The sequence below is a fragment of the Lagopus muta genome, chromosome 2 (assembly GCF_023343835.1).
Source record: "Lagopus muta isolate bLagMut1 chromosome 2, bLagMut1 primary, whole genome shotgun sequence".
Lineage (NCBI taxonomy): Eukaryota > Metazoa > Chordata > Aves > Galliformes > Phasianidae > Lagopus > Lagopus muta.
In genome coordinates, this window is record NC_064434.1 from 22,930,496 (window position 1) to 22,957,504 (window position 27,009).

A 27,009-nucleotide genomic window follows, 5' to 3' on the forward strand; every position below is an offset into this window, starting at 1 on the left:
TAGCTCCTAAATGGTAAAAACTGCTTTTTCAAAGTAAGCTATTACTATTGTACACCTAAGGGGGGGGTGAACAGTCACAGTAGCACTCACATTGTAGAGATACCAACTGTTAATGAAAGACAGAAAATGACAAACAGCGCGGTATGGGGTTGAGCACATGAGAATTTGTAATTTGTCTCCTTCCCTTTTCTACATCACACACAGCTGTGCTTGCCCATACACTTGAATCTCCAGTTTGCTAGCAGTCTGTGGATTATACTGTGTTCCCAGAGCTGGGTGGTGTGGGGAGCAGGAGCCAAACTACAGCTTGAGCTTAGGTTGTGTGCTCCGGGGATCAGGTTTGGTGCAACCTGGCTGCCTGCAGGTGAGGGTGAAGGAGTTCTTCAGTGTGAGTAGGGGGAAGCCAAGCAGTGCAGAAAACTGGGTGTTGGACCTGAAGGCTTTAGGTAATTTGGGAGTGTTGCTTGCATTTTTATAATGTGAGAAGAGTAGGATTGCAAGCTGTTGTGCTGTGGACTAGTACATGTAAAATGTTATAACAACAGAACATTGTCTTGCTGGTAAACAGAGTGTTTCTTCAAAAAGCAGCAAGTAAAGAACAGCCCGGTATCTAACACAAAATGGCCCTGCTGTAAGCATGTACATAACTGAAGCTTAAATCAGAGTAATTGATTTAATTATTTTACCATCTAGCAGATGCAGGAAAATACCAGCAGAATATTTTTTTCAGTTTCATTTTTTATAATGCTTTAAATGCAGCTATATGTATATGGATTTGTAACGTTGCAAATTGGAGGCAAGGAAAAGAGATTAATGCTTTTTTCTTACTATGATTCCTAGAATTTTTCAAGATTCGTGCTGGAATATAGACATTTCTCCCCTTCTCTGTGTATATTGGCTGAAAAGACTCTAATTTTCTGCAACATGTTCTTTTTTCCTCTGTGTATTCTGTTAATGTGAATACTTATGCTGGAAGTCCTAAACTTGAATTAATATCTCCGTAGGTTGCCCGAAAGCTTTCCTGAATTACAGAATCTAACGTGTCTTTCAGTAAATGATATCTCTCTGCAAGCACTACCTGAAAACATTGGGAAGTAAGTGTTCTTTAGCCTTTTTTGTTATTTTATTTATTTTCTTTTCTGGTACATACACTATGTAAGTCACATGCATATAATGTATATAATGTGATATACTTATGAAGTCATTTACAGCTTTGTGCTTAATCAGTCTGTTAAAAAAGAATCTCTTTGCATTTTCACTTACTGTTAGCAAGTCAATTCAGCATCTGAATCATATGTTCGTATACTTAGGCTCTGTTTTCAGGGATTTGAATTAACTTGGATTTTTAAATGCAAAATTAAATAGGTGTTTTATGATGCAGAATTGACCTTTAACTTTCCTTTTTTGTAGTAAAGGCCATTGATCCGTTATTGTAAACATGTCAGCCAGCTTGCAGCTTAGCTCAAAACCAGATAGTGCTGGCACAAGAACAAACAGGTAAAAGCTGGCTATGATCAGGCTGGAAATTAGAGGGCTCCTAACCATAGCAGCAGTTTGGTTCTGAAAGAACTCCAGTGAGAACCATGGAGAAGGAAATTCACAAAACAGCTCTAAAGATGGAATTTGATAAGCCTTTGAGATGTTTGTTAATTCTGGAAAGTACAGCATCATTGCAGGGACGGAATTCTAAAGCAGAAACACAAGAAAAGTAAAGTGAACTTCATTTATTTGTCTCTTGTTGATAGTAACAAACATCCAAGCTTGCAAAACAGGAATCTCTCTTCTCTTAGAGAAGAAGGAGAAAAGGTAATTCCACATCTCCTTAATTAAACATATGAGAATGTTTAGACCAAGGGCACATTTAGCCCACCTTTCTTCTACAGCTATACTGATGTGGATTAAGAAAAATGCATGTTTGATTACTCCTCTTACCATCTTCTGGTTCGGGGGATTTCCTGGGCTCTAGATTGTGGTTTGTCTAATGGTAGACATAATGAATTCTGATCCATGTAATTGTCCAGTTTCTCATTGAGCTTATGGAGACATCTGTAGTATTTGGCCCTGGCAAATAGCTGCAAAGGTTTATTTGCTGATTTGCTGGGAAACATACCATTTTAGAGAGATGGAACTTTCTGGCAACACGTGATAGTTTGTTCTCTGTGTCTCTCTGTACCTGCCTTTATGGTTGCTGTGCCTGTATTGTTCTAAGTTTTCACGTACTGAACAACTTCAAACCACTTTGATCTCTTTCTTCCTTCAGAAAGCCTAGGAACACAGGAAGAACAACTTGGATGTTGAGTCCTCTAACAGTAGAGGCCTATTTATCTTGGACATCCTTTCATAAAGTGGAGTGTTTTTTAACAAGAATTCTTTGGGGAGCCAGCTTAGTCCCTAACAGTCATTAAAACCCAACTTCATAAATAGAAGAGTCCTCCAGAAGGGATCTTATTAAAAGCTCCTGCAGTGTAGTCAAGTCCAGACCAGCATTGCTTTAGCCACTTCCTGTGAGTACTAAAGCTGTCAGTGGGCACCAGTCCAGGAGCAATAGAAGTAGGAAATATCTTTTAAAACATTCCACAAGCACTAACAGGTACAGCTAATGTGTGCCCACTGACTATGACAAAGTCTTATTAAAAATGGCGTGGGCTGGGGCTTCTGTGACATTCTTCCTTTTCTACAGCAAGTTCACAGAACTTTAAATGCAGCTTTTCATAGTAGTGACAGCTAAGAACAGGTTTGTTCAAACTTCTTAGTTACTGAAAACCTAGGGCTACAATTTTGGATCTTTCCTGATTCTGAAAATGGTTATGGGAAACATGACAAGCTGAAATGATTTTCAGATTTTAAAGTAGGCTGCTGCTTTACAACTGATACCTGGAGGAAGGTCACTGGCTTCCCTGACGAGTCACTGCTGTGCTCTGTCTCCTTGCTTAGCCTGCTTGTCATTTGACAAATGTGGCTGGTGGTAAGCTCTGTTAAGGAACAAATGAATAGAAACAATTTTGGTTAAAATGGGAATACCAGGCATTTGCAGAAACTATAGAAAAATATGTGTAATAATTTTTCTATTATCCATCCTAAACAGTCCAAGGAGGTGCTGTGAAACTATTTAAACTTTATATGAGCTGTTACAGAACACAGCAGTGTAACCCATTCTTCCTCAGAGTCAGTTGCCAGTGCTGAAGCTAAAACCCTGGGACTCTGTTTTGCTTTAGGAAGGGCCATATGCTTATTCTTGGTGAATTTTCCTGGAGGGCTAGGCTTTTATTCAAATCTGATAGGCCTACTTCAGTCTGACAAATGCACCCAGAATAGCTTTCTGAACTTATGTATATTTTATTTATACAAAAGCACTTGAATTTTTTTAGCAGAAATTTATGCAAATTAGATTTATGTTTAAAGAAGCAGGGACAAATGTGTTGAGCTTTTGTTTTTGGCTCGTCGAGTATTTAGAGTGGAAAGTAATATGGCAGTTGGGAAGTGAACCTGGACTTTTCCAAGACAGAAGGATATTAACAGAACAGGAGGGAAAGTAATGACACATCCCACGAAAATGTAATTGTTCTTGAATTCTGTTGGGGAATGTTGGTCTTCCTGGAATACATTCAAATGATCCGAATCTGGTGATTTTATTTATTTCTTTATTTTTAAGCTCCTCACGCTTCACAATAAATAGCTGAACAAAGCTCCTTTTCTCTCCTTCAAACGAAGGAATTTCAGACACTGTTGACAAGGAGAGAGATATTCTAACTATAGTTAGAAATGATTGAAAGGTTCTTGTTTGCAGTCAATTATGACTGCAGATTAAAGTTCTTACATTACATTTACCACTGAGAGTGAATTTCATGAACATTTTTTTTTAATACACTTTCATCTATAAATAATACAATTATTTTTTCAGTCTGGATACCAACAGGTGCAGCTTTTCCTTTTTATTTCACAAAAGTTTCATAGTTTATTTTAAGCATGAAATCATCATTTAAGTGAGTTTGGTCCAGTTGACTGCCTTATGTTTTGGTAAAAGCGATGGAATGGTGTGGGCTCTCACAGAATGGCCAGGGTTGGAAAGGACCTCAAGGATCATGAATCTCCAACCCCCCTGCCACAATGCAGGGCCACCAACCTCCTCATTTAACACCAGACCAGGCTGCCCAGGCTCCCATCCAATCTGGCCTTGAACACCTCCAGGGACGGGGCATCCATAGCCTCTCTGGCAGCCTGTTCCAGCACCTCACCACTCTCTCTGTACAGAACTTCCCCCTGACATCCAACCTAAATGTCCCCTCCCTCAACTTCAAACCATTTCCCCTTGTCCTGCTGTTGTCTATGCTTTCAAAGAGTTGATTCCCCTCCTGTTTGTAGGCTCCCTTTAGGTACTGAAAGGCTGCACCTTTGTATCCTGCAGCCTTCTTTTCTCCAGGCTGAACAAGCCCAGCTCCCTCAGCCTGTCTTCATAGGGGAGGTGCTCCAGTCCCCTAATCATCTTCGGGTTCTCCAAACATAGCACACTTGTGCTGCTTGTTCCCTTCTCTGTTCATTTTCTCCTGCCCTTTCTGGGACCCCCAGAATGCTAGGTATTTGAAAGAAAGTCATGCTGAGTGTCTCTTTCTGGCTGAAGAGATGAAAAAAGACTCTTCCAAGTGTTTGGATATGTTTACAAATGCCTTGCTGGAATTTCTTTGTGCTTTGCGTGAAGATCCATGTTATTATTTAATGGAATAGACTTGGACTATGTGCTTTACGTATGACCAGTCAAATCCTGAGCAAGAAAGTGCATATTAGTGAGTTATTCTGGTATGGTTGTGCTCAGGGAAAAACCTGAAGTCTGTGTGCTTGTTGTTGGTCTTTTGGCCACTAAAGGATTTGGAAAATTAGGAAAAAGCATCCTAAATTTCCTTAGAGTGTTGTCTGGGAAATCACCTTATACAATCAGTGACAGAATTTGAGACCAAATTCAACTCAATCCAGCTTTGCTATTGCCTGACGTATAAGATCAATATCAACGATCAGCTTTGCTGTCTCAGGCAAGTATCATAATGTATTCTAGCTTTTGATATGTAAAGTTGCTGTTTATATTTTTGTTGTGCCGTTAAGAATTCTGCATAGCCCTTTCACGTTTTCCTTTGTGTTGCCAAAATTGAGTGTATTTAAGGGTCCCAAGTGGATGCTTGAAGAGCATAGGCAAGGCCTCTGTATTCAGTTTTGTCTTCCTGTGCATGGATGGTGTCAGTGTGTATCAGCTGCGTGACCAGTTCAGACTGTTTATCAATTGCCAGAATGCGTGCTAGAAGTTTTCCCTTGTTAGATAAAACCTTTCCTTTTTGAAGCCCGTGCCTTGTGTATAATTGTATTGTGTCACATCTCTTTAGTAAGCTCTGCTTTGGGCCATGGTAACAGATGAGATGTTATAATGTAAGCACTGTTGGGTTTTTTTGTGTTTCTCTGTGATTTGTGATGTTTAACGTGTCGCATGGAGTAAAATAGTGAGTGCTTATCTATGTGAGATATTAAAGCTAATAATTATCTTAAGCAGGAGTTTTCCTGTTACCTAGGTGAACCGTTCAGAGAAACAGGTTACACAATTTAAGCTGTTAGTGGGAGTGTCCTTTCAGTGTTTCTCAGCCTAATGAAGCGAGACTGATTTCCCTGTGCATTCTGCTTGTGATGGTAGAGCTGTTCAGTGAGCAAGTGTGGTCATTCTTACTGCCATGGGTAGCATTTAGGAATTTCTATTCCAGAGTCTTTCTTCAGAAGTTCCTTATGTATGTGACATCTAGAACACAGGGCACAGCTTGTTTCTGAAATTCAGGAATCGAGGTGTCTGTCAGCCTTCCTCATATGCCTTACAGTATTATGAATGATCAGATATACGTACTTTTCCATGTTCTGTCCTTATGTATTAATTTCATAGCATTGACCTCAGAATTAGTTCCTCCCACCCTACAGTGTTATACTGCCTTTTTACCAACAAAAATTTTCATGCTGTGCACTCATGATTTAATATCTTGAAAGAGAAGATACATTGTTGGTCATAATTGTGTGTTTATTTAGATGTGGTTCTTTGTCCTGAGTGAAGTCCAGATATCTTTGAAAGCCTTTATGTGAGTCTCTGATGTTTAATCTAGCATTGGGCTTTCAGATCTGTGCTTCAAAAGGAATCTGCCCCAGCCAAAAAAACGTTCAAGTAGGCATTTCTTGCTGAAAGGACTTAGTTTTCTGTCTGACTGTGTGGGTACAGTAAAATTAGCAGGTACAGCTTTCTTTTTGGCTGAAGTAAAGTGCGTAACTCTACCACTGTTCTTGAAGTTACGATTTAAGGCCTTCTGGCCATCAGCATATGAAACAGCTAGCTCCTATCTAATCTTTAGCTTTTTTTCATCACTCTTGCCTATGCCTGAGCATAGTTTGTAGTACTCTCATGATTTGTAACCCCAACTTTCTTCAGAGAACTGTACAGTCTGTGATGCAAGAAAGCAGAATAGCATTATTTTGGCATTAGAAATTTTTATAATTGGAAGGTGAGAATTTATTTAGGTGGGAGGGATATTCTTCTGATGCCAATGACTGATGAGTCTGGTTTACCCCCAAGCTGCAAGCAGGCTGAATGGATCTGTGGACCTTACTACTGAAAGGGAATTAATTACCAGGTAAGCAGAGAAGTTTTCCTCCTCATGTCTGCAGCTAGCGTATGCATTTTGTAACGCAAATGAACGTAATGAGAAGAGTAGAGCAACTGTTAGAGCACTTAGGAATAATGCCGCGCAGAAGGATGTGTTATAGGCATGCCTTTTGAGAGTCATGGAACCACAAGTATCCAAATTTCATGTTAGGGAAACAAAATCACTAAGCATGATTTTTTAATAGATATGTTTTTAATTCTAGAGGTTTTTGGCAACATTTGAATTCACAGTCTGTAACGATGATCTGAATAGGACAGTCTGGAGAATAAAAGATCTTGGAAGGCAAGGATGGTGCTCTTGATGCATGTGATGCAGAAGCAGATCAGTGGCATGCTTATTTTGCTGAAGAATTGCTGGGCCAGTCTTTGGCTGTGTTTTTCTTAGCATATGCTAGAGTATCACAAGTGTAGATTATACATCTGGTAGCATTGCTCAGAGTGGGAAAAGCTCTCAAAGTTGCCTAGAGCAAGTCAATATTAAGGTTTAGCATAGTAAGATTTTACGTGATACAGCAAAAGTGATGAGGAGGCCTATCTTGCAAACAAGTAGAAGGAGAACTGTTTATAGGTGGCCTGGCTAGGCTGATTTAAATAGTAACAATTTTTTTTTTTTTTTCTCTCTGGCTAATCTGAATTTAGCATGACAAGTAATATTTTCAGAGTTTGAGTAGGTGGAGCAGTCACTGTTAATCACAGCTGCTTCCTAAATGGCAAAACTGAATTTTAAGGAACTTGAAGATTTATTTCAGGACTACTGTTTAACAATACAATAGTGAATGCAGGGCCATCTGGTCTTTAAATAAGTATTACATCTCGTATGCTACACAAGGAAGACGTATTTCACGTCCATTCAGCAATTATTTTTGGAAATAATTCAAGATTTTGTTTAAATAGTGGAAAATTAGTGTTGTATGAGTGGAATGGAAGAGGTTTTCAAAAAGAAATCTTGTAACAGTGAATTGGCTTAGTGTCCCCATACTGTTTTAGTAATCTTGATAAGTGAATTGAAGAAAGTGAATTCTGAAGTGAACAGGCTGTGCTGTAATTACAGATATCTCTCTTGCCTCTTACTGATCCCTTTTGAAGGTCATAGTGAGTTCAGTTTCCCTGTCTTTGGACCGTGCTTATTGCTGTACACATGGACAGAGTACAACTGATTCCAGCAACTTGAAAACTAAGTGTATGCAGAAAACCATTCTTAGCAGCTTAGGCTACCTCTGTTATGGATTTAGGGAGTTTCTTGGTTGTAAACTGTAGTACTTTGCTCCCTTTTAAGAAATGGGATGTGACTTCTGCTAAGCTGTCTATCCAGTCTTACCTCCATTTAGTGCCTTTTAAGATACTGTTGTTTAGCTTTCCATTTTCCCTTGTGGAAGATCTGCAGTTTTTTTACGAGCTACTTGTATTGACAGTTTGATACAAGAAACTGATGATTCAAATGTGCTCCCTTTGGCTTTGTTCTTTCCTGTTGGAGTCTAGAATGACAAAATTACCATTTTTACTTTCCACTGTGCCTATTTAAAGTCAGCTCTCCAAGGAAGCACTGTTTGTAAGTAGTATCTGCTTTTGACAGCTCCATAGAAAATGGCAAGTTTATGGAACACAAGTCTTTTCTTTCACATTTTCTCATTGTTCTTACTAGAACATTATCCTGCTTCTCAAGTCTGGTGATGGACTGCTAAAGAAAGAGAAAACTATTGTTCCTTTCCCTTGTATTTTATATAAGTAATTTTGAGCAGAAAAACAGTGTTTAACTTTATTTCAAGTTACTTCAAGTTGCTTTGCCTCCAGAAAGAAGGAAAGCAAATGGTCTTAAAGGTGACTTTTGGATGAATGGTCTTTAGACGTGCTGATGAGGGTATGTAATAAGTTTCATCAAAACTAAACCTAGTTATCTTGCATTGCAGTTCTTATAATATCACATATTTAGAGGTAGAACAGTAGGACTTCACATATATGAGGAAAGTATGCTTTGAATGGCTGAGTGCTTTCATAAGGGAAAATAATACTTGCTGTAGTTTCTGGCTCAGCTAGAAATTTGTAGGATTCAGTAGCTAAAAATCTGTAAAAAACACTTCCTAATTGCATGGTATGGATTTAAGTCTCTCTTTAAATTCTTCTGTATTTTCTTGCAAAAATTCATTAGAGCTCTCCTTTATCATGCACACTAGAACTGGTTTCTATAACTGAAGGGGAGCCAAACATGAAGGCAGGAGACTGGTGAAAACTGACATTTAGAGGAGGAAACAAAAGCTTTCAGATTGAACTGGAGAAATAAATGTCTTGAGATCAAAAAGCTAGCTGCAGTTCTGTACTTAGTGATACATATCTATTGTATCTATACTATAGTACAATAGATATGAATTTTAAGGTTATGTGATGGTGACTTTGCCTAATTATGTCAATATTAAGCAGTTGTTACAAGCAAAGTAAGTGTATAATATTTAGTCTTTTAAAAAAAAGGGGTAAAATACGTACTGGGAGAGTATAGACCACAGTCTTCATGGTTATGTGCTAGTGGAACATTAGGGAATTTGAGAAAGTGCAATCATTCCCTGCAAAGGTAGCATTACTTTTGTTGTGTTGAAAGTGACCTTATGCCAAAAATGCCCATGGAGCTGATTGTTCAGACTCTGTGGCAGCACTAAGCCTGCAGTGCTGAGTGAACTGTCAGTCTGCAGCCACAAGCTGTGTGGGATGGGAGTAGCTTGATAGGATCCTGTCAGAGGAGTCACGTAACTGCTGTGTCCTGGGACAGGGCTGTACGTGTTTCCTTTGCACAGGGAGAATGGGCTGCAGTGCACGTAAATATAACGCTTATTTCATATGCTTTGTTTGTTGGTGTTGTAGTATTAGTTAGCCTCTGGTGTCTTGGAAGACCCTTGGCAGACAGGAAGACTGACATGTTGCTTATTTGCTCAAAAAAAGATGGGGTGCTGAGTTTAAACTCCTTCCCTTCCTACCCCAGTGTTGTGGCCGAATGTTTGCTCGTGTAACGGTGTAGGGGCAGGACCTTACCAAAGTCAGAGCAATCTAGGTGCTGGCCCAGTGGGCTGAAATCCTTTGAACTGGTGCAGATAGCCAGAGAGCAGACTTCATGTCACACTTCTTCATGCTGTATGCTTGGGCTGTGTTGGGTACTCGTGCCTGTAGCTGCATAAAAAACGTTATACTGGACCAAGTACTGAGTCTTGATCGTGTTCATACAATAGCCTCTGAAGTGCAGAGTTTTATGCTTGTTCTTAGAAATTATCCCCTGATGAAACAGGGATGTACCTGTACTACTAGCACTGCTACTTTCTGAGAAGACATTCTTATTTTCCTCACCTACTTCTCCCACTGCTTCTGAATGCCTTCGTTTGAGTATTGCAGCAGGTTAGATTTTATGTCTTATTATTTCCTTAATAAAGCCATCCTCATACTGCCCATGTGAAGTGTTACGCTACAGAGCTTCTTAAAGAGCTCAAAGCATCTTGTGGACTGCTACTTCTCCTTTATCTGTCAGGATAATGGTGACTCTTCCTGTGCGCAGAATCATTCTTGTTGGTAGGACTTGTCTTTGTTTCATATGAACATGAAGACTGTGTCAACTTTCCCATATTTTGTTTCTCTTTGCAATCTTAGAAATGTTGGGAGGAAAAGGTCTTTCTTTATTAGTTGCTGTTTCCAAAACTGCATTTAAGATTTTGCATTCTCCTAGTCAACTGAAGCATGCTGGAAAGGTGCAAATTGGATTTCTGCAAGAATTTTCATCTCATGAAATTTTGCTCCATTGTTTAGGCCCTGGGAGGGGTTCAAAGAAGGGCAACAAAGCTGGTGAGGGGTCTGGAGCACAGGTCTTATGAGGAGTGGCTGAAGGAGCTGGGATTGTTCAGTCTGGAGGAGAGGAGGCTCAGGGGAGACCTTAATGCTTTCCATAACTACCTGAAGGGAGGTTGTAGTGAGCTGGGGGTTGGCCTCTCATATAATCAGTAATGGGACTAGAGGCTTCAAGCTGTGCCAGGGGAGATTCAGGCTGGACGTTAGGAAATACTACTCTGAAAGAGTTGTCAGGCACTGGAATGGGCTGCCCAGGGAGGTGGTGAAGTCACAGATCCTGGAGGTGTTCAAGGAACGTTTGGCCATTTTGTTGAATGATATGGTTTAGTGAGAACTATTGGTGATGGGTGGATGGTTGGACTGGTCTTGTGGGTCTTTTCCAACCTTGGTGATTCTATCATTCTGTGATCGTTTCCCAAAGTCTGACTTTTCCTGTATGCTCAGCAGTGCCAGTTTCTATATAATACTTGACACTTCTATTAATGAAATAAGAGAAGGCTGTTGGTTTTTCTTTCCCCTTTCCCCTTTCCCCTTTCCCCTTTCCCCTTTCCCCTTTCCCCTTTCCCCTTTCCCCTTTCCCCTTTCCCCTTTCCCCTTTCCCCTTTCCCCTTTCCCCTTTCCCCTTACCCCTTATCCCTTACCCCTTACCCCTTACCCCTTACCCCTTTCCCTTTTCCCCTTTCCCCTTTCCTTTTCTAAATTAAGCACCTTTACATTTTATATTAGTCCTCTTATTCTCCATCTTTATTTTATCTAAGCTATTTTCACATTTCTTCTTTTCCACCTTTGTATTTCTTTCTCTTCATTTTCACAGTACATGTGTACTTCCCACTGTACTTCCAAATTTTTTCCTCAGAAACCTTTGCTTCTGTAGCCAGGGCTTGAGCACTCACTGTTGTGGTGTGTAAGGTATGGGGTAGGATGAGCCTGATGATGCTCTCTGTTGTCACTCTTAAGGCTGACTTTCTGTTGTTGTAGAAAAATGATAGCACTGTGCCTTAAAGCATCAGCAGAACTCATCTCAGGTTTGTAGTTAGTAACTTATATTTACAGATTGAAGTGTTTAGTTCAGTTAGTTATTGTTATCTGCAGTCATCCACTTTTTAAATGACTTTTCCAGGACATTGCTACTGATAGATTCTCTGCAATTAATCCAAAGAAAAGTGAACTCACTTTGAAAGAGCAAGAATCTGTTTCAATTCAGATGTTAGAGACTTGGTCTAGAATTCCCTCTGTTTGAGAGGAGCCACAGAGGTTGGCATGAAGGAGTATTTGAGAAGTTCCCCAGGCACACCTCTTCTGTAGAGCATGTTGGATTGTGAAATTCTCTCTTAAGTCCTGACAAATATGTCCAGGAAAGGATGTTTCCGGCATTTACAGACTGCTTTGTTGCTCTTAGCTTTTTTCTCAGTTGTTGCTTTCACATTTATCCTTTGTTCCTTCTAGCTGTCATCACCAGCATCTAAAGTTACTTCAAGTACAGCACAGAATAAACGTATCTGGTTTGTACTGAAAGTGGCATTTTTAGCCATGTTGTACATTTACTTTCTGCTTGATTCCACCTTTAAAGCGGAAATCATCTGGAAAGCCTTGTTGTATTTCAGGTACTGAATCCTCTGGCTGATTTTGCTGTTGCCTTGTGCTCAGTAATTTCACACATGTGCACACCATTCAGTGTGTGTGGTAGCTCTTGTGGTGGGAATTATTACAATATTAATAATTTTTTTATTAAGCTTTTACAAGTTTCGTAGCTTCTTACAGTAGTGACCTTGGAAAAGCATTCAGCTTATTTTGTCTCTTTGTTCTAGAGCAGTCTGCAATGCTCTGCAGCATGTTTGTTTTTCAAAATGTGGCTGTGAACAGCTGCTGACAGAGCTGTCTCCTGCCAGAGTAGGCTGGTCTGACCCTGTGCTTTACAGATTGATATTAAAAAACCCCAGTGACTGCTTTTCTCCCTTAGATTAAAATTAGGGTTAGGGAAAGATTCTGTTCAGAAACTGTTAAGATATGGTTTCTTTTAGTTCCTTTGAAAATCTTCCAAAAGACTCTACTAACAATGCACCCATAAAATTAATGGTAGAGGGAAAAAAGGAAATTCTTTCAATTAGAATATTGTGAAAAACCATTATTTGTACCTGAGAATGGGGAAAGAATACATTTTCTGCAGAGAATGTGTTATTAAATAAGGCAATGTATTTGAAAAAGAGCAAGATACGAAGGATTTTTCTTGCATGTGGCTGAAAGTCCTGTCTGTTAGCATATGTTAAAAGTAGCAAAATAGGAATGTATAATATACTAAGAACTTCTTGGTAAATATAAGGGAAAGATGCGACCTTCCCTCTGTAATGTATCAAGTTGGTGCTCCAGTACATCAGCATGTCTTTTCCATTTTTGCTGCTATTTTATTTGGTAATTATCATGTCATCCCATTTTAAATTGCAACACACAGGTTTGCTGGAAGCAGTTCTGTGACTTGTAGAGATTTAAGCATCATGAGTTTCCCCACATTTTCTGGCCTCTTTTTTTTTCAGGAAGATCCACCTAATCATGGACCAGCTTTGCTGATGTAAACTTAGTTGCCTTTGTTTAACATTACTTCATTTTGCCTACTGGGGTCTGTTTATATTGTATTTGGGCTGGACCTGAGAACCTGGAAGAAGTACAAAGGATAGATTAAAGGGGTGGAGGGAGATGGCTCTTTTTTGTTCCAGGGTGAAGTTGTAATTGTAAGCACACTGTGAGTAAGAGCAACTGTAGAGTAAAGAAGTTCTATTCTGGAAAGCTGTGTCTCTAAGTGTGGAGACATAATCCTGCAGGTGGCATAAGAAGAGACCCTAACGTGGGACTGGGGCCGCAGTCACTCTGAAGCTCATGATAAGCAGCTGGATTCAAGTGCAGCTCTCAGCGGGTATCCCCAGGGCCACAGCTACGCGCGAGCTTCTCATGGCATGGCTGGCTTAGGCAGCACTGATGCTTTCATTACACGTTTCCGGCAGTTGTGTTGGTCCAGGTGTCTAAGGGGATTTACGGTATGTTGGATTAGACATCCGTGTTACTCTTTTTCACTGGGTTATTTTTAAGGAGGATCAATTTCCTGAGCCGATTCACTGACCTGTCCCAGTTTAACGATACAATGAGACAGCCTGTGGAGGTGGCTTCCATGTTGTTGCTGTTTAACGTGGTTTTGCTGACAAAGATTTCTGTTTAACCACAGCTGAAGTGGTGTCTGATGTAAGAAGAGAAATTAAGAGATTATTGCATCACTTTACTCATCGGCACATCAGTGTGATGGGCAGGGAGATAAGTAGAGGCAGGATGATTTGTAAACACAAGATTACATGCAGCTTGGTGGAGTATGCGTCCTTTTCGTGTTCTCTTGATGAAAGTGGATCGTGGCACTGATCTAATATGAGCTTGAAGAGAAAGTGCAAAATTTGAAGGAAGATTGGAATAAGTTTCTGGATAGGAAGCCTGTAAACCAAAACGTTGAAGTTCATAGGTGGTGGCCTGAGTGAGAGCAGACCCACGTTATTAAAGCTCTGGAGAGAAGTGGTCCTCCATCATTGCTTCCCTCTCCCCCTCTGCTGGTGTGGTTTATGCAAGCATGTTAGATACTGTGTCCCATCCTCACTCATGTTTTTAGTGTTATAATTTTTATCTGAGATTGTGTCATTGGAATGATGGCTTCCTTACTACCTGGTTTCTGTTGAATGATTTTTAAGCGACATTAATTGAGTTATTCTCACTTATCTTTAATTGTTCTTATGATAATTCATATTAAAATATCTGTATCCATATGGTATGTTTTAAATGTATTTCCTTGGGAGGAATGCAGAGCACGTTGGGTAACATTTGCTTATTTTAGAAGCTGGGGAGGACTGTTCAGAATGTAGTCCAAGCTCCTCTGAAATTTCATTCACAGTTTTCTGAATGCATTGCAAAACTGATGCTTGAAGTAAGGTGCATTTTTTTTCAGACACCATCCAAATTCAATCTATGAAAAATCTTCTATCTCCTTTAATAATTCATTACATCAATTATGTTGCCTTCCCTGCTTCTATAGGTGCATTGGAGTCACGAAATAGAGCTTTTTATTTAGGATGCTGGTTGTTTTTCTTTACTGGCACTAGTGATTGTGTGTGATTCAGTATGTTGGTATTGTTTGAAGTGAAAACAAAAGTGTCAGTTTTACGTAGCCTCTGTACATGTTTTGTTGTTTTTTTTTTCCTTAGGTATACAAACAAACATTTTAGGGTTGGATTTAACAGATGTTTCAAATTTTGTGATGTATGTAATATTTTTAATATAGTTCTTTAAGGTATACAATATTGTCCTCCTCCTATTGCACACCAATAGAGAACATATTCTGTTACAGGGAACTACTTATTTGTAGTCACTGTATCTGATTTGTATTTTTCCCTGGGACAGTGGAGGATTAGAGCAGATTATAGTGTTGGAATAATGTCCGACTCCTTGTGTTCCATTTAGTCATAAATAAACCCCTGAAAAATCGGAATGTTGCTATGGTGATGTTAGTAAAAGCCTGGGATATGGAGTAGTGAGCCGCTTAGAAGCATAATGTCACTTACGGTAATGAGCGCGCTGTGGTTCTAACAGCAACGAGTTTACCTGATGCTCTGTAACTTCTATAGCCTGTGACAGGTTCTGAAAGCAGATGTGCAAATTCAGTTCACCTGATTATACTCTGTTTATTAATTTTCTTCTTAACAAATAGAAAATTATGTTTTGTCTGTTCACTTTCCAGCTTTTGTTCTGTTTTGTAGTATTACAGAGAAACAAGCAAAGATTTCCACTCTTCGTATGCTTTGCATGATGCTTTGATTGAATTAAAACCGTAATGGTTCATAACATTTTTGTTACAAACTGTGTAAACACTGGTTGTTCTTGTGTTTTTATTTCTTTTAGTCTTTATAACCTGGCTTCACTGGAACTTAGAGAGAATTTGCTGACATATTTACCCGAGTAAGTGACATTTCAAATGTTTGATTGTTTTAGTGTGAAATGTTCTGATTGTAAACATGCTGGCATCTGAAACAGAATGACAACTAGAAACAAATATCCAATTTCAGGTTGATAAGCGTTATGAGATGCAGCTTTGTTTTAACAACACCTGCTTACATCCATTTTTTGTAGATATAACTGGTTAGCTGCTGGAGTTTATGGCCTCTTTAGTTTTTGTTTTTGTTTTTTTTTCTCCTGGGCATAGCTATTCTGTATAAAATGTATTAATATCAGATATTTCTTCCTGCATTAACTAAGCTTAGCTTAGTATCAGCAGTGGGAGTGGTAGTTTGGATTACTCTTGTGCTGAATTTTCCTGTTTTCAGGAAGGATAGTGGGATCTCATAGTTTTTGGCTCTGAATTGGTAGATGTATCTTCATGAAATTAATATTCATGTTAGGTACTTAAGTGAGCAAAAGCTTCAAAAATCTGGAGATCAAATCCTTTATATAAATCCAGATCTATTGATGGCTGAATTCTGCCCCACTCTTCCCCCAGTGGTTTGTTGTGGGACACAAAAATGGGATGTTTTTATACTGTCTGTATTGTGACTGAGTAGTCTGTGATTTTTTTGTACGATTATTCAGTTATCTTACAATCTGGTGGTCCCTTTTGGTTGCTTGGAAGCAGCTGTTTCTGTCTGTAATGGAGTAGTTTCTTTTCTTCACTACCTGTTCCCCAGTTATGTTTGGATCCTTTTTTCCTGTCAGTCTACCCTATACCTCTGTTGCTGTGCTTTATAGCTGTGAGCTACAGGGAGCTTGAAATGTCAGCGATCAGAAGTTATGAACTGCTAGCTAGGTTTCTCCATTCAGTGTCAGACAGAAGCTATCGTAGATGTTGACAATTTTATTGCTACTGGAAAATCTGGAGTGTCAGTAATGTAACTGACAAGTCTCTGGTTTTTGTGTTACTGCAGCTTTGGGAAAGGTGGGCAAAAGTTCTACAGTAGACTGCCTTTGAAGTAGGAAGTTAATGCATTGTATCACATTCAGAGAACTTCTTACATCCCTTTGGGATTTTGCTTCTTTGCATCCTCAAATCCATCCCAAAATTCTACAGAAATTGATAGGTCAGGTTGACAAGACAAATGATGAATTTAGTGAGTCTTGATTAGCCCTGTTTTAGGTACTGTCATGTGTGACCACAACGTGGAATTTTTATTCACTTACGTAACAGTAAATGGCCCCCTGAAATAAATCTAACCAACTATACTGAACTATGTGGCATTGTCCACCCCATGGACTGATGGTTAAAATCAAGGATAATAGTCTGATTGCTTATTCTAAGTTTTATGTTTCAAGATCATACAATTATACTGACAAACCAAATTATTTTTTTCAGTAAGATATTGCTGTAGGAAGTCTATGCCCAGTGAAATTAACTGTCTGCAATAGGTAGTAATTTGAAATACAAGTTTCAGTAAAACGAGCTCATTCAAATACATTTGGTTTCTGTTGGTTTAGTCTGATGTGGTTTTGTTTTGACTTATCTCACAGATCACTTGCCCAGCTACAGCGTCTAGAAGAACTTGATTTAGGAAACAATGAACTTTATCACTTGGTAAGAGAATATGCCACTAAAAGTCCACATTGGTCTTGTTTCACACGTAATTAATTTAAATAGGCCATGTGATATTCAAAATTGAAGAAAGAAAAATACGTGGAAGAGAAAGTCTTTTTATATGTGCAGATACATTTTGGCAGTGAGTTAGAGCTTCCCATATCTGCTTCATCTTGTTCAGTGCAGTATTATCTTGCCTGAAAAACTTCTGCAGCTCTTCTCCAGAGAATTAGAGTATTTCACAAGCACTTTCTATGGAAAAAATGAAAGAGTGGAAGGTCACAAGCTTAGAACTAACAGTCAGATTGACCACACGAGCATTTGTTGAGAACTGGAAGGGGTGAGCTCAGATGCATGCTCAACTGTATTTTCAGATTGGAATTGGGAATCTTTGGGATAATGCTGAAGCAAACTTTAGAGTTGCAATGTCTTTAATTGTGGCAGACAGGTACACCAGGAGGTATGTAATCTTCGTTAAGCTGGCTCAGTTGAATCTTGGATTTGCAGTAGATGAAGAGGATGCATGCAATTTGATAATTCTGTGTCAACTGAAGTCTAGGATATTAAATAATTACTTTGTAGGATGGAATTCCCAAATGGTGACAGTCACTCTTGCTGCATTTGGCTGTGGTACCTCTAAGTAATGCTGGTAGTAAGAATTGCTTTACTCAAATAGTAATTACGGGATGGCCATTTATTTATATGTCCCATGTTACTTGACATTGCCTTTTATGTTGCAGCCAGAAACAATTGGTGCACTTTTCAATCTTAAAGACCTCTGGTTGGATGGAAACCAATTAGCTGAAATACCTCAGGTAAGAATGGGTTCTAGTGATACTGTATTGAAAGCACTTTTAAAGGAAAACCTTTTCATTATTATCTAACAGGAAACAATCTAAATTTGGCTCGTTTTCTCACTCCGCTTTGCATGGGTTTGGCTTTGGATGTTAAAGATTTGTAATAATTTCTTTTTAAGGGATTATATGTTATCAAGTATAATTGTGTATGCTGTCAAACACTTTGCTTTAAACTTTTTGTTAAAGGAATTGTTTGCTAATAGACACGTTGTTTGGTATGTAGGATGACGTACTCTTTATGATGTTGGTGCGATGATCAGGGAACCACTAACTGGCTGCTCTAATCCTCTCCTTTTATACCTATCTAAGTCACAGTTTTGACAATTTTGAGAATGAATCACTGTTTTTGGCTGTCATCTTCCACGTAGATGCATTGTTTGGTAGTAGAACAATGGTGAAACTGTTGGCATGAAGGGAAACTTCGATCTATGGAGGCAAATCCCCCATCTGACATCAGTGATGGAAGAGGGACCTTAGCATTTAAAGCTTACAGCACTCTAAATTCCCTTCCTTAAGAACAACTATAATGTGTGGGTGGGTTTCTTTTCCTTCTTGTTCATTTAGAGCCAAGTTAAAACCTGCTTTCCTGTGTTCCTTTTTCAGCTTGTGGCCATTTGCTGTATTGATCTCACTGTCAACAATGTAACTTGGAAATTGGTTACATTTTAGTGGACTTTGTTGACTTGGTTGCTGGCTTGGCCTAATTATTTTTGAAGTATATCTATTTAAACACTGATAATCATTCATAAAAGGTCAAAACTGACTTCAGCAGCTGCTTTTGTTGAAGCTGGCCGTAACTGTGTGTTTTGTTTGATGTCTGAAGGATGAACTTGTAGGATAAAAGCTGTGTGTTTAGTGAAAGATTGTCTTGAGAGGCAAACATTTTCTAAATACAAAAAAAAAAAGCCATCCTGTGAGTTAGAGTCAGGGCTGTCTATGTATGAAAATATAGTATTTGTGAAAGTAAAGGACAACTCCCTTCTTGCTCCCAAAGATCATTTAAATGACTGAAGTGTGAACTACTGTAGAACACGTGTAGGGGTGTATGTGCACATGGGGAATGGGAGGGTTGCTCTTATACTTAATAGGGAGAAAGGTATTTCTCTGTCAGACTTTTAAGCTGATTGTCAGATTACCATTGTAAAAATTAAGTAATCATAATTGTAGGTGATGGCAGTACAACTTGGCACTTCAAAGATGCTTGCTAGAGCAACACTCCCAATTCCGATTTCTTCATTTGTTGCAGCTGGGAGATGTGAAGATAGAAATCCCTGGATGTCATGGCATGTTGCTGTATTGGACAGGAGAGACTAATCCTAATTTGCCTAAGGTTAATTGGGAGGGGCAGACATTAATTATGTGAAGGTTGATAATCAGTTCTGAAAAAACAGCTTTTTGTTCTTTCCTTGAGTTTTTTTTTACTCAGTTTTGGTTGGTGCTTGCCTGGGTATGCTTAGTATAGCTTGTCAGGCTACTAAAGCCAGTTGTGATATGTAGAACAAGAAACTGCAACTTGGTTGGTTTACCATGCAAAATTTACTTACATATTTCTTTCAACATTTAGAGGTCATACAAAGAGCTGCTTTTCTTTCTGGAATTTCATTGTGGTAGCACATTTTTCAAATTGCTTTGTGACATGTTGGAGCGTGACTAAAATTTCACTTTGTGTTGCAGGAAGTAGGAAACCTGAAAAACCTGCTTTGTCTGGATGTTTCTGAAAATAAATTGGAATGCCTTCCCGAAGAAATTAATGGTCTGACTTCTTTAACAGACTTGCTTGTTTCTCAGAATTTACTTCAAGTCTTACCTGATGGCATTGGTAAATATAGGATGAATGTTATCATTCAGAACTGTTTAATCCTCTGTATACTGGAAGTTGTTTATTTTCATGTCTTTTGTAGTCTTCTATTTTTGTGGAAGAGATTAGCTTGTCTTAGCTTTTTTTTTTTTTTTTTTTTGCTTAGTATGAAATACATAACTATTAATTTAGCATTTTAATTGTCTACGTAATGACTATCTCTTAATTCTTCTTTGGCCTGCACTTGGTACTTAATAAAACAAAATAAAAGTTAGTATATCCTCACTGTTCCTACTGTATGTAAGTCATGGTCAAAACACCTCAACATTGTAAAATTCTAGCTTGTAACATACTGTAGGTCACTTGAAAAGATTGGCTGATGGTATTGTTACAAAAAAACGCCCTCCTCTTTAATGGGGATGTGTAATTATCTTGAGCTGGACGATGTAGTTAATCCTGTATGGGACCTGGTGGGAGACTTCCAGTTTCAGCTTTCACCCCTGTGGACCCAAACTACAACCTTTCTGGTTTGTGACACTTGAAAAACAGTTTACAAATTTCCTTTCTAAAGTAAATATCTTTGCCTCTGAAGTAACTAGTGAGACATTATTTCTTTACTACTCATCAGCTATTTTTCCAGAATTTTTCTTGGTGCAAGAGTGTGCTTTTCCTTCCTTTTTCAATCCTGTAGCAGAGAAAGAACTTAAATAAGAAAGTGGAAGAGAATGGACAGACATCCCCACTCTCTCCATATGCTATGTGAGCCTGAGAAAAGATAAATATTTCTTTAAAACTTAAATTTCAGGGGTGTGGGCTGAATCCTGTCCTACAGTTGAATAGTGTGTGTTTGGTAGAGCTGTAGCAGCCCTTTCTTATGGTGTGAGCTAGCCAGTGCAGTGTTGTACATCGTAAGTGATGTATCATCTTTTGGAATGGTATAGATCATGCAGATCATGCAGATTGCAAGAGGGAAGTTGGTCTGTAACACCAGCTGCTAAACAAGAGGAGCTGCCTATTCTTAAAAATCCTGATAAATAGAGATCCATTGCTAGGGAAGATGATTGTGAAGGGCCAGGCCATTGCATGTGCTTTGTATCATTTTCTCTGCGTGCTTTTGTCATAAATACAAGAATGCTCCAGCACCCCTGGGCTGCCTGTTTCAGTGCAGCACCACCTCCAAGTGAGGAAACTTCTCTTGATGTCTCACTAAGGCCTTCCGCACTTGAATTTGTGGCCATTTCTGTCTTACCAGCACTGCAGAGAAGTGTTTGGCTCTGTCATCTCTGTTGCTGTTTTTTACATAGTTGTGGGCTCTTCTTTGGTGCCTCTTTGGCTGCCTTTCTGTTGGAGTAGACAAGAAAGGCCAGCTCCTTCAGCCTCAGCTCATATGTGTCCCAGCTCCCTAAACAGCTTTGTGCTGGACCTCCACTGCCTTCTACCCATTTCTTTTGAATTAGCAGGGGCTTGGGACACGAAACCGAGCATGCTTTTACAGATGTGGCCTCATCAGTGTCCAGTAGATGAAACATAGCAACTTAATTTATCTGCTGAATGAAATTTCCCAAATTTAACCTGTTTAATTTACATCTGGTGACAGCTCACTGCTAATCCATATTCAATCTGGTGTCCACTGTGATCCTGAGGTCCTTCCTAGCAGGGCTCCTATGTAGCCAGGCTCACTTTCCAGGCTATACAGGTGCACAAGGTTATTCCGTCCAGGTACAAAGCCCTGTGACCACCTGAACTGCAAGTTTCTGTTCAGGAGGCTGCCTTTCCATGCATCTGCCACGTCTTCAATAATTTAGCATCATCATCAAGTTTGATGTACCAACCTGCTGGGACTATTCTGGGCAATCTGGGGATGGAGATGAAGGTGTCATCAACTAGTGCTGTCTCCTGAATTCTCTGTCCTGGGCTCTCCATAGGTCAGCTCTAGTTTGCACAGATCATCAAAAACTATTGCAGTATAAAATAGCTTTCTGAGGAGAAGATCTCCAGAAGAGATTGTCGCTATTCTGAAAAATGAACTTGATTTTCACGTCTGACTGACTGGGCTGTATATTAGGACAAAGAGACCTTTATTGCATTTGGGATTAGGCTGTCGCTTTTATGTAAACCTTCTTACCATGACTGAATACACATAGGTGCTCAATGTTAATAAACATTGAATAACTGAGGAAAAAAAAACACTTTTTTCTCCCGTATATAGGTTTTCCAGCAGACACTTAGTTTTCTGTTCTTGACTTGAGATGGAGCAATACTCAGTTTGCAATTTTAATACAGTTTAATATACTGAAATGGGATTATTATGTCACTGATTTTACAGTCAGTTTAAATAAACGTGCAAAAAATATTGCAAAGGCCAAGTGGAGCAGTACTTAACTTCTTTATTATCCTACCTGAAAAAGAGCATTTAATTGTGTTGGAGAATTTCTAAAAGTTTTTCAGCAGGATGATTCTCTATAATTAAAGCAAAGTTACTAAGCCAAACAAATGTATTGTTCCTCTACCTAGGAAAATTGAGGAAGCTGTCAATTTTGAAGGTTGATCAGAACAAACTTATTCAGCTAACAGATTCAATTGGAGACTGTGAAAGCCTTACTGAACTAGTTCTAACAGAAAATCAGCTGCAGGTAAGTGTGGTCTTGATTGCTCAAATGACTAGCAGTAAAAAGGCTTGTTGGGAAGTGTTGATTCACTTAGCTTGTAAGACTACTCACCATCCCTACTTGCTAAGTAGCATGCTTTCTTTAAATGCGTTTTATTTCTAACCTGTTAAATGGGTGCTGAAGATCAAGTTGTGCATAGTAAAAATTCTCTCTTCTGAAGATCTAAGCAGTTACATATATTCACTCTTGAATCTTTCATGATTACTAAGGGAACTGGAGCACCTGGGGTGCAGGTATCATTTACATTGTTGTGCTTTTAATGTAGAGGTTGTGCTGCGTTGTGTTTTTGCCAATTTTTGTTTTGCATTATCTGAATCAGGCTTGTTGGAACTGAATAAAAGCTCCAACTGATGCAGAGCTACTGTCATACTGTTTCTTGCTCTGCTGATCTGCTTCAGCGAGGTACTAAATATGATATGTGGTCAATTAACATAAAATTCTGGACTCCCTCCCACCAAGTGTTTTCTTCTCTTTCTTCAAAACTGTGTTCACATGGTGTTGACATTTGAAATTCAAAGTGGAAAAGTTTGTAAAAATCAAACTTAGAGCATTTCTTAAGTTAGACTTATACATGATAGGAGCTTATGTCTTTTGGAAAGAGGTCAGTTCATAGCACCTGGCTGAGAGACTTACCTCTCAGTTAGCTATCTAGGGAGCTTCCTCTTAAGTACTATGGTACTACTTCTGTATACGTGCTTCTCTTTGCAGCTGTCGTCTGTCTGCCATCTTAGCGCAGAGATAACTCATGAGTGAATTAGTGTTAGGAGCTGAAATTCTTAGATGTTTCTTCTGCAAAATAAAACCTTGGAACTCCTTCAGAAGGCATGGTAATAACCAGGAATAACTGCATACTCATTTTGAAAATGGATCAGTCTCTTAATTTGTTTTTAAATTGAGATAAGTTTTGTTCTGTCTTTTTGTGTTTACAGAATTAATTTGCATATTTCTTTGTTTCTGTTGGCACAGATACTACCGAAGAGCATTGGAAAACTGAAGAAGCTGAACAATTTGAATGCCGATAGAAACAAATTAACATCTTTGCCCAAAGAGGTAAATCTTGTGCAATTAACTTCAATAGATGTGATTATATAAACAGAAAATTCTAATTTCGTGTTCCTCAAAAGCCATCAAACAGATGGCTTTGATCCACTGGATGTTCTTCCCAAAAAGGTTGCTACCAGAAATGTGCCCATTAGATCTCAAGAGATTAAATCTGAGCAACATATGTGTTGGTTTGGTAGCTTGGAAGTGCAAAATGTGCTTGTGGTCTTATAAGACATACATCTAATCAACTTGTGACTAGTTGTTCTCAATGTGGATGTCAGGTCAAGCACTATTTGAAAACTGAAAGTTCTGTTTAAGTGAATGCATTTTAAACATAGGTATGCTTCTTCTATAGGTAGTATAAAAAAGTTCTGCCAGCAATCTTTCTAGACTCAATCTTGTGAGCAAGACTGAAAAGAGGATTTTCATATTATGGAAAAATATTGTTTTGACTGTCTTCTTAATTCTGAAGATCTCAGACTACTTTTAATATGAGGAACTGAAGTGACCAGGATCTATGATATCTGAAACTTTTCAGCTATGCTCTCTGGGACTTCTACACAGAATCACAGAATGACTGAGGCTGACAGGGATCTCTGAGTCCAGCTGGACCAACCCCTACTCAAGCAGGGACACGCAGAGTAAGGTGCCCAGGACTCTACTTCTGGCTTCTGAAGATCTCCAAGCATGAGATTCCACATCCTCTGGGCAGCCTATGCTAGTGTTTGATCACTCTCGCAGTAAAGAAGTGCTCCCTGAAGTGCTTTTTGTGTATTATAACAATATAAGGAGTGAACAAGGGTAGAATTTCTGGTGTGAAGCTAAATATAATGATGGCCTTACGAGTTTAAGTTTTGGAAAGAGATCAGATCAATATTTGTGCTGCATCCTCTTTTCTCATTTACTTGTGATTGGTTAAAGCATGTGACTGAGAACTAATTCTGTTTGCATTGCTATTTCTCTTACTTTTGTCCAAGAGATTCTCCAATGGCCAATGGAGAATGAGCTTCAATGGGTTGGTTGCAGAAAACAGGCTCCCTTGTTACTTTCTGGTTTGGTTTGAAAGTGTGCATTTGATGAGGTAGGAAAGAGAAAGACAGGAGTACTGCAGCTCGTCTGGCAGGACAGTGACTCCTGCATTGAGATGCCACTAGTGCTAAAGAGGAAATTACCAAGGGTGTACCCAGATGAATTGCATAAATGCAAGCAAGAGACAGGATCTTGGGAAAACTATTTCGGGGTTGGGATGTAATGACAGTGTGATCTTGTGCTCATTCAGCAAAAAGCTTTCCATGTCTTTACAAAGAACTTAATGCATTTCATGAGTGTCCTAAGCAATCTGTGCTTGAGGCTTGTATAATTATGTCTAGTTTAGCTTTAAACTAGCCTATAGTGTTATAGCGTGGAAGGTTTTACAATGCATGTTCCATTAATAGTTTATGTAGTGTATAGAAACTTTTCTTGGTTAGTCTTGTCATAGAATCATAGAATCACAGAATCACAGAATCACAGAATTGTAGGGGTTGGAAGGGACCTCCAGAGATCATCGAGTCCAACCCCCCAGCCAAAGCAGGTTCCCTACACCAGGTAGCACAGGTAGGCATCCAGGCAGGTCTTGAACATCTCCAGAGAAGGAGACTCCACCACCTCCCTGGGCAGCCTGTTCCAGTGCTCCGTCACCTCACTGTAAAGAAGTTCTTGCGCATGTTTGTGCGGAACTTCCTATGCTGCAGTTTCAGGCCGTTTCCCCTTGTCCTGTCTCCACTCACCACTGAAAAGAGTCCGGCCTCGCCATTCTGCCCCCTACACCTTAGATATTTATAGACCTGGATCAGGTCCCCTCTCAGTCTCCTTTTCTCAAGGCTGAACAGACCCAGTTCACTCAGCCTTTCTTCATAGGAGAGATGCTCCAGGCCCTTCACCATCTTCGTGGCCCTCCACTGGACTCTTTCCAAGAGATCCCTGTCTTTTTTGTACTGGGGAGCCCAGAACTGGACACAGTACTCCAGATGAGGTCTTACCAGGGCAGAGTAGAGGGGGAGGATCACCTCCTTTGACCTGCTGGCCATGCTCTTTTTAATGCACCCCAGTAAGCCATTGGCCTTTTTGGCCACAAGGGCACACTGCTGGCTCATGGCCAACCTGTCGTCCACCAGGACACCCAGGTCCCTTTCCGCAGAGCTCCCCTCCAGCAGGTTTGGGTTTGGAATGGTTTGGGTTGGAAGGGACCTTTAAGATTATCTAGTTCCAACCCCTGTGCTATAGGCAGGACACCTCCCTGTAGACCAGGTTGCTCAAAGCCCCATCCAGCCTGGCCTTGAGTGCCTCCAGGGCATCCACAACCTCAGTGGGCAACCTGTTCCAGTATCTCGCCACCCTTATAGTAAAGAATTTCTTCCTGCTATCTAGTCTTCATCTACCCTCTTCCAGTTTAAAGCCATTTCCCCTCATTCTGTCACTACCTGTCCTTATAAAAAGTCTCTCCTTAGCTTTTCTGTAGGTCCCAGATCTCAGTTACTGGAAAGAGGGGACCATACCATGTCAATGGAATTGGAAAGAGGGGAGTCTTCCATATAATGTGTGTGTATTTAAGGCAAGCTGAGGAAATGTGGAGTGCCTGGACTGTGAAAGCATCGCAGGAAAATCAATGTATCCTCTGTTTGCCATTTCAGGGGCAGTAACTTATTACCCTGTGAGGGGTAACCTGTAAGATAAATATTGGCTGTGTTTGCTGGGACTTGGAGATGGTGCATGGGGCCTTTTGCAAGGTGTATGAGGGCAACAAATGTGGCTTGGAAGGATCAGGGGAAAGCGTAAGAGCAGAATATTTGGATAAATATGGAATACATTTGCCTGGATGGGATAACAGAACTGAGGTCTTGGCCGTAGGAAAAGAAGTTACGGATGCTGAACAGGAAATAGAGAATTGAAGGGCAGAGGGAGAAAGCTTTGCCTGACTAGTGAAGGAGTTGGGGACATCGAAGGGTGAAGTGAAGAACAAGAGTGTGTGTGAAGGTCATTACTGCATGTAACTTTCAGCACTGGATGGAAAGGGGAGTGGGATGGCCTAAAGTAAGGGGCAAATTTGTGTTTGAGCAAGGTGAGTGATGAGAAAATGAGAAGCGGTCTCTGGAATGAGAGGAGCTAAGGATTTGTAGGAAATCCTTGAAATAAAAATGGGAGAGCGTGTTTTACAGGAAACTTGGCAGAGAAACAGAGGAAACAGCTCCTTAGCATCCACTTCTTTGAAATAAATCTATTTATTTTCCATAAAGGTCTCCACACCTAAATATCTTAATCATTCGAGTAAACACTTTCACATTCTGTTTCATGTGACTTCATACTTTCTCCTCAAAATCTTCAGATTGCCTTCTAAAAAAGTTTCATAGCTCTAAAAAACAACTGTGTAAGTAGAGCACACAGGTGTAGCAAGTGCTGTTTGCTGTTATGCAAAGCATCCACAGGAGTGGATGGGGGAGAGGGGGCACTGATAACAGCAAAGATGCCAATGATCAGTTTCCCTGTGGTTGGCAGGGAGAAATGATTTGGTGTTGTGG

The 27,009-nt window shown here is 39.6% G+C and overlaps 1 protein-coding gene across 5 annotated transcripts in view; it reads left to right on the top strand.

Moving 5' to 3' along the window:
* LRRC1 (leucine rich repeat containing 1) overlaps window positions 1-27,009 on the top strand; it is a 64,368-nt gene that overhangs the window by 25,356 nt on the left and 12,003 nt on the right. For all 5 annotated transcript variants that reach the window (XM_048935622.1, XM_048935623.1, XM_048935625.1 and 2 more), the window contains exons 4-10: window positions 1,005-1,094; window positions 15,425-15,481; window positions 17,021-17,084; window positions 17,825-17,899; window positions 19,616-19,760; window positions 22,254-22,372; window positions 23,375-23,458. In XM_048935622.1, coding sequence (XP_048791579.1) covers window positions 1,005-1,094; window positions 15,425-15,481; window positions 17,021-17,084; window positions 17,825-17,899; window positions 19,616-19,760; window positions 22,254-22,372; window positions 23,375-23,458 — 634 coding nt within the window. The remainder of the gene's footprint in view (window positions 1-1,004; window positions 1,095-15,424; window positions 15,482-17,020; window positions 17,085-17,824; window positions 17,900-19,615; window positions 19,761-22,253; window positions 22,373-23,374; window positions 23,459-27,009) is intronic.